Genomic DNA, 8,054 nt, shown 5'->3' on the forward strand with positions numbered 1-8,054 from the left:
TGTGTTACAGTTCTGATTGTTTATATGTTTTGTATGTTATTTATATTTTATAATTAATACGATAACACGATATTATTATTTAAATTTTATTTAAGTTTTTAAAGTTGTTTGTTTATAAATTAATTGTTAATTTCAACTTTATTAAAAATGTTAAAATTAAGGAAATAAAAAGATTTATGCTAGCAGAGGGAAAAGAATAAATCAGCATCTTTTCAAGCTCAAGACCTTAAGGCTAACAAGTTAACAAATACTTCATTCCACAAAAGCTAAAACAATTGATCAATTTCATGCAGGTATATATTGTATAGCTATAAGAAATGATATTGACAGTTTATATGTTATGATAAAATTTAAGCAGTTTTGTTTCACTGTTAAATAATTGAGCGCATGGAATATTGTCAAATTTCGAGTTCATAAAAGTTTTGAGAGCACGCATGCGCCCAAGAGACAAGGACGATCGGCGAAAATATCATTTAGATAGAGCTTGTTGTATTAATACTTATGAGCATTTTAATTTTTTTTTCAACTTTTTAAACTTTACTAACTTATCTTTAGATGGTTTACTCGAAAATATGTCACGGTAAAACACAAATTGCCAACGAGGCACTCAACCAGACTGTTTAGAGACGCTGTCCCAAAAGTATTTTTAATTAGTAAAAGGGTCTTACAATTTGGAGTAAATTCAGCTGTTTTTTAAATTAATGAAGAATTCTCTTTGTGTTAAATAAATTACAATAATTATCAGGAAAGGTTACGTAATATTTATACGTTATAATAACGTAATATAGGGGAACCTGTTGTACCTTTGACCACTTTTTTATTTAAGATGTTTTTTGCGTAGTCTATTGAGGAAATTTAAACTATTCAAATTAAATAATATTCTCTCAAATTTTGCTCAAAAATTATACTTATGACTTTTTTTCATTAGACCAAGAAGTAACTTTTTCCCGTGTTTTAAAAAAAGAAGTCAATAGATCAAAGGTACAACACGTACGTTGTACCTTTGACCTATGCGCGTTGTTCCTTTGACCAAAATGTTATTATTAAAAAATCATGCAGTGTTTGAACCTCTTTAATATATTAGCTTGTTATATATTATATAGCAACTTCTGGCCTACCTTATATCAATAAAAAAACAAATCTAACTACTTTGTAATCAATCCTAATTGTCTAAAAAAAATTAGAAAAATCAATCCTTACAATCTTGCAAAGACTTGTGTATCGAAGTTACGATACTCAGTATTACTAATAGTATTATTAATTTTTTTAAATAAAATCAGTTATTATAACTATTTAGATAAAGTCACATATTTTCTTAAGTTTTTGTTGGTCAAAGGTACAACATCCTAGTCTGGTCAAAAGTACACGAGATGGGTTTCTTTAACAAATATCGTCCTAATCCCCATTCACGGTCAGACATAATCATCCACACTTTTCCATAACAAAAAAATGATGTTGGGTAATGCTTATAATGTCATAGATGAATCAAACAACAATTTATCACATTTTTAAATTCAGAATAAGATTAACACAAATTTTTAATTTTTAAGAGCTAAATCTTATAATTACTTGTGGATTGATACCATCTATCTCAAGTTTGATGTTTTACGGTAAGCTGAGTCGTCATGGACTATTATTTCAAATGGCACCTCACATTTTTTTTAAAAGATAATAGTAAGCCGACAAAGCAGATAACCCCAAAAAAAAAAAAAACTAAAAATAGATTCATGAAGGATTTTAAACCAAATTTTTTTTGTAAATTTTATTATAGTTTTTTTTTTTAAACAAATACTGCCTCGATTAAAAATTATTAATACAACTTTAGACTTGTGTCATTTAGACATCTACATTTCCGAGCACTCGGAAATACTGCTTGAAGAATCAAAATCAGACACGCGGCACTTTTATATTTCAGGTACCCGGGGAAAACTTTCGAGTACCAACCGGGTACCCGATCATAACCGGGTAATCGTCATCTACTAGGTACCCAGAAAACTCCTCTTTTCTAGCGGTTTTTCTGGGTAACTTAGATGTAAATGTGCTAGGTATATTATATGAATATGAATTGTACTCAAGTATAAAATAAAAAACAGAACATACATAACTCAAAACATAAAAACAATTGTATAAAGCTTAATAAAATTAAATAATAAAATCAGTTGAAATCATATTACCAGATATTTATTGAAAAAAATTTTTATAAAAGTTTAAATAGTTAGATCATAATCAAATCATTTTTATTTAAAAAAGGAGATTTTAGCAAATGGGGCTATCAATAACTTCGCAATCTAGTATCTTTCTGTAAAGCCTTTCTGTCAAGTATAGCGTTTGTGTCGCTAGCAAGCGGTAATTAGGTTTTGTGCGTGGCACTGTGGTTAGAGCGCTTGCTTTATAAGCAGGAGATCCAGGTTTAAAACGAGCTTTGGACATATTTTCGCGTCACGGTAAGGAAGGAGGCGTGAACTTCCTGGTCAAGTGCACTTCCGCGGTGCTCTGTGAAAAGACCGTTAGGTCTTCTTGGAGCACCTAAATAAACAAAAAAACAAAAAAACAAAAAAAAATAAAAAAGTATTTGGCATTATTTTCAATATTGTAGTATTACATTTTTTCGGACATAACGAAAAATTTAAAATCGGACATATTTGAGTAAAACAATATGCACTGTTTTTTATATTTTCACTCATTCCCAGATTGCTAATTTTAATGTGCGTCAATAAAGTGTCACAATAATCATTTGCGGAAATGTTAAGAATAATAATTTATTCATGAATAACGGGGATCAAAAATAACAATGTTTTTATTATGTATATATATAAGGAGCCCATCTGCAAAACGCTTTAAGTCACAATAAAATTTTTGAGTTAATTTCATTTCCACTGTCTGTATACTTAAATCTATTATTTATTTAAATATTAGACCTGTTTAAAGTTTTTTGGTTCTAAAAATAGACAATAGAAATATCAATTTCTGTTGATGTCCAATTATGAGAAATACAGTTCCTCGCCGTTTTCTAAAAATCAGTTTACTCGGACTCAGCGCGTTTTTCAAATGGGGTCCTCATATATTAAAAATTTAATTTTATTTTATTTAATATTTATGGAAAAGTATATTGAATAATAGTTTATCATGATGTTTCTACAAAAATATCAAAGTTGAATTATTCCAGATCTAACTATAAACATAATTCAAAGCCGTTTCATAAATTAGGCAAGTTGTCTGATTTTTTTATCAAATTTAACTGACACAAAATGTAAATTAAAATGTATAGTGATATGTTAAGTACTTCTGTTACATTTAGAAAGGAAAATCTCTTTGAATGTCTCTTTATATGGGTATATCTATAGAAGAAGTATATACCTTTTGGGTATCCAATTAAAATTATTTATTATCAAAACAAGTTCATAAGGGGCTGAGATGAGGCCCGAACATATGGCTCTTTCTTGCTCTGCTTCGAGAGCGTCAATGTCTCGGGTATAATAAGGGTACCATGCAGAAGAACAGAACTCAAGATGCGGTCGTAAATAAGTTGTATAAAGTATTAAAAAGCTATTAGTATCCTAGTAGTGGAAAGTTTTTTTTAATATATCTAGCGCCATGTTAGCCTTAGCAACAGCGTGTGTGGATTAGTCGCGCTACTTGAGTTAGTCGTTGACAATGATGCCGAGGTCGCGCTCAGAGCTGGTCTCGCCAAGGCTGTGGTTGTTGCCAAGGTGGTCGGTCATGATGAAGAATATGTGCGAACCCGCTAGATTGCTAAAAAAAGCGGTGTTGAAGCGGTTGTTAATTTTTTTAATGTTAAAAAACACGCTCCAGGTATGAGTTCATTTGACGAGGCGGAAAATATCATTTTATAGAGTTTGATAGATGGAGGTTCTTTATAACCGCTATTAGTTTCGCGCCGTCAGCAAACAGCTTACAAACGTGACAAGTGAGACCTGACATGAGTTTTGTTGGACGGAAAAATGACCAAAATTTTCTAATTTGAAGAATTGTATATTATATATAGGAAAATTATAGCTTTAAAATTTGAATAAAAGATTTAGGAAACTATAGCTTTTAAATTTTTAATAACTTCAATATTTAATTTGCAGCAATTTAATAAAGCTCCGTATTTTGTTAAAAATATCATGAAGTAGGAAATAATAATGTGAGTTTTTATAACCAATTTTTTATAAAACTCAAATTTAACATTTAATGATGTACTGACATCAAACTAATTGTTTTACTAATTTTTGATAGAAAACAATTTATGTGAAGAAGCGAAAAAAAATTTGTTATCAATAAGAGTTTGAAAGAAGATTTTTTTCATATATTTTAATGGAATATATTTGTTTTATCTATTGAGTGATAATTTATTAGCCTTAAACCACTCATTGGCATTCTTTACTTCAAAATAAAGTACAAGTTATAGTATAACTTATAGTATAATATAGTATTTCAGTATAAAGTTATTACTAAAATTATTAAAATAAATTTAGAACAGGAATTGACCCTTATTGAGTTTGCACATAACTTTTAGTTGACCAGATTGCTTATTAATAACATATATATATTTTATTAATAAGCAACCTGGAGAACTATAGTTTTCTTTCCATAAAGTAGCTTTTTATTCAATCATAGTTTTTATTTATTACTCTGTAGTGTTTTAGGCATCCAGTAAAGTTAAAAGCATCCAGAGGAGATAAAAGAGACTTAGCATTAAATAATATTTTTCAGAAAATCTATTTTCGTATTGCCAGAAATCTGATCGAAAACATACCTAATGTATTATTATTCGTAAAGTAGGCAATACAAAACTGGGTAATTTCTACAGAAAACACACAAATTTTTTTAAATAACTTTTTTAAAACCTCCTCTGCAAATCATTGGAGATATAAATGCATATAAACTGTAATAAATATGATAAATATATATTTTTAACTTATCAAACATGAGTTTTTTCTTTATTTTTAGCGCTTTGTTGTTTAATTGTGTACGTGTGAATACTCATGTGTTTTAAAATTGTGATATGTACCGAGAAACGGTACATATCACAATTTTAATAAATCACAATTTTTATGTTTTTCCATAATACAATGTTTCCCATCTTTATTTAATGACATGCTTTATATAACAGAATACTTCCCATGACAATACGCTCTCCAACTTGAGTTATTCAAAAGTTTTTTTTTTAATTCCCGGATAAAATTTAAAAAGTTCAAGTTTGTTCGAGAATTTAAAAAATGTTTAAAAAATTTTTCAATTGTTTTTGACTATTCATTTTTCCGACTTCCTGACTAACTAGAAAATACTTTAAGCAAAGATATGTACAAAAATAAAATAAATTTTTGCAATATGAATTTAATCGAGTTCAATACTTTGTGCAATATTCAAATTAAAAAACTTCCCCACTCACCAGAGCATGCATAACTATGTAATAATATAAAATAATTCATTTTGAAAAGAATCTTGAATACTTAGAAAAAAGTGTATTACAAACAAGTCATTAATTCTTTTAGTTCATTTCGTTTTCTCGCGGTTTTAACTTTTTTTCTCTTATATCGTTTTCACGTGTTCCGTTTTTTTTTGAGCTCATATCGTTTTCTTGTAATGCTGTTTCTCGTTTTATTCTTTTAATTTTGTTTCAGTATTTGTGAGATACAGTATCACGGGTTCATTATGAACAATCTTTATTTTCAGAGCATCTACGTTTTTCTTACCCATACATAGCACCAAAATACCTCAAACGCAATCCTCTGAAACAATATCTTGCAACTCACACAGCGATTTCTTTAAGGTAAAATAGTTTAGCAGTTTAAAAATAGTTCATTTTGAGATATGTGCCTTATGTGTGTTGGTTAAAAATTGGCTTTTACTTGTTTGAGCTTTTTAAGTTTAGTTTTATTTAAATTATTGAAAAGAATACAGTGAAATGCTTTTGTATTCAAAATCTAAATCCCAAATAAGGCGCCAACTTATGAAAATAATCTAAAATGAATTGTTTTTCCCATTAACATCACTACAGCTGTGCTCTGCTATTTATAATATTTTTATATTTTATTATACAAAGGAGTTATGTAATATGAAGCGGCATTTTTTTTGTAGACTAAGCAGTTTAAAATGTTTTAAAACAAACGTCGCAAAACTTTCTTTTTTCTTTGAAGTTTAAAACTCCGGATATTGACAGTGTAATTGAACAACCTTAAGTTAAAAAAAAAGCATCAACAAGGAACAGGAACTAACAAAAAAACAACCATTTGCACAAACATGCTTTCTAAATACTGTTAAAGCCTACTCTTCGAAAACACACAGGCATATATATATATATATATATATATATATATATATATATATATATATATATATATATATATATATATATATATATATATATATGTATATATATATATATATATATATATATATATCTTTATGTGTGTGTTTATATATTTTTATATGCATTTATAATATAATATAATGTAATACAATATATAATTTATAAATTTACTTATTCTACTAAATACATATTTTATTTGAGTGATAATTGTAATATTTAATCATCTTCCAAAAATGTGTTTTCTAGTTCCATGTTATCATCAGCAAAATACTTACTATATCTTACTCTAATAATAGTATTTGTACTTATTGTTGATAGCCTGTTGCCTGGTAAATAACTGAGTCTACTTCTAGAAACATATGCATTCCCATTTATTGTTTTATAGTTGAACAAAAAATGTAACAATGCCTTGCAAAGCTCTTTGAACGAATCGCGAAACTCTGTATTGAAAATGTTGTATATAAAAGGATTGATTGCCGAATGTGCATATAAAAAAATATAACAAGTTAGGTGTAAAATATAATTGCTCTCCCTATTTAAAATCTCGAATTCTTCGCACAGAGCAAAAATATGATACGGTAAAATACAAATTGCAAATACCAATGTAATAATACAAAGAAGTTTTACAACCTTTTTTGATTCTTGTTGTTTCCTTCTGCAATTGTTATTTTCTCCGTTTTTTTGAGAGCATAGCTCGCGGATAATATAAGTGTAAGCAATACTTATAATCATCAATGGGAACACATATTGGAATACAAATATAGCTATTGTGTACGTTTTCCTTTGTTTTTCTGTCCAGTTTTCTGAACAGCTTTGTACACCATTGCTTTCACTGTATTTCAAGACTAGCATGTAAGGGATAACAACAACTAAGCTACAAAACCATATAACGGCTATTATGGTTTTGGCGGCAAATATATTAGGCTGCCGTTTAAATGGCTTTGCAATAGCCCAAAATCTTGAAAGACTTAGCGCTACAAGAGTAAAAACTGAACCATACACTGAAGATGTTTGTAAAGGATAAATTAAGGAACAAAGTATCTTTCCATATATCCACCTTTGGTTATTTAATTCCATTGGAATATCTAATGGTATCGATAAAAGAGCTACCCACAAATCTGCAATTGATAAATTTAGAATCATCCAGTTTGTAAAAGTTTGCATTCTCTTTTTTTTTGTGACAACTATTACTACGATGATATTTCCAATCAGAGCAATAACCATAATAAATATAAGCAAAGTAACCATAACAGCAACATGACTTCGATCGTCTTTAAAATCTTTTTGTTCTGTCATATTTTGATAATTCATTGTTAAAATCGTGGAACATGAACTTTAAAAATTCAATATTTAAGCATTCAAAAAAGAACAAAGTCTTCAATCGATCTAACATCACTAAACACAAACATTATACAGTAAATAATTTGCAAACAAAAACTTTTTAAATTTTTTTTTTTGTTTTTGTTCAAAAAACTATTTGGCATGTTTAACAAACAATTTGATTAAGTAAATTGAAAAATATAAAAATAAATCTAATTCCTTAAACAGATACTTTATATTTCATCTGAAAAAAAAAATATATCGTCTTTTTTGAACGAAAAGCCACTAACTGATATTATACTAATTCAGAGATAATGCTTTTTATTAATGATAAATAAAGATAATATTGCAAATTAAGAATCAGTGGTTAACTTAGTTTGTCTAAAATATGCTTTAAACAAAGCTAGTCTTTTTTCCT

The 8,054-nt window shown here is 28.0% G+C and overlaps 1 protein-coding gene across 1 annotated transcript; it reads right to left on the bottom strand.

The window, feature by feature from the left end:
* Positions 1-6,469: 6,469 nt before the first annotated feature.
* On the bottom strand, positions 6,470-7,742 carry LOC100204399 (neuropeptide receptor 22). Its single transcript, XM_065811357.1, has one exon. It carries the CDS (start codon positions 7,625-7,627, stop codon positions 6,533-6,535), a length of 1,095 nt encoding a protein of 364 aa, XP_065667429.1. The 5' UTR covers positions 7,628-7,742; the 3' UTR covers positions 6,470-6,532.
* Positions 7,743-8,054: the final 312 nt, after the last annotated feature.

This window comes from Hydra vulgaris, chromosome 12, assembly GCF_038396675.1.
Source record: "Hydra vulgaris chromosome 12, alternate assembly HydraT2T_AEP".
NCBI lineage: Eukaryota > Metazoa > Cnidaria > Hydrozoa > Anthoathecata > Hydridae > Hydra > Hydra vulgaris.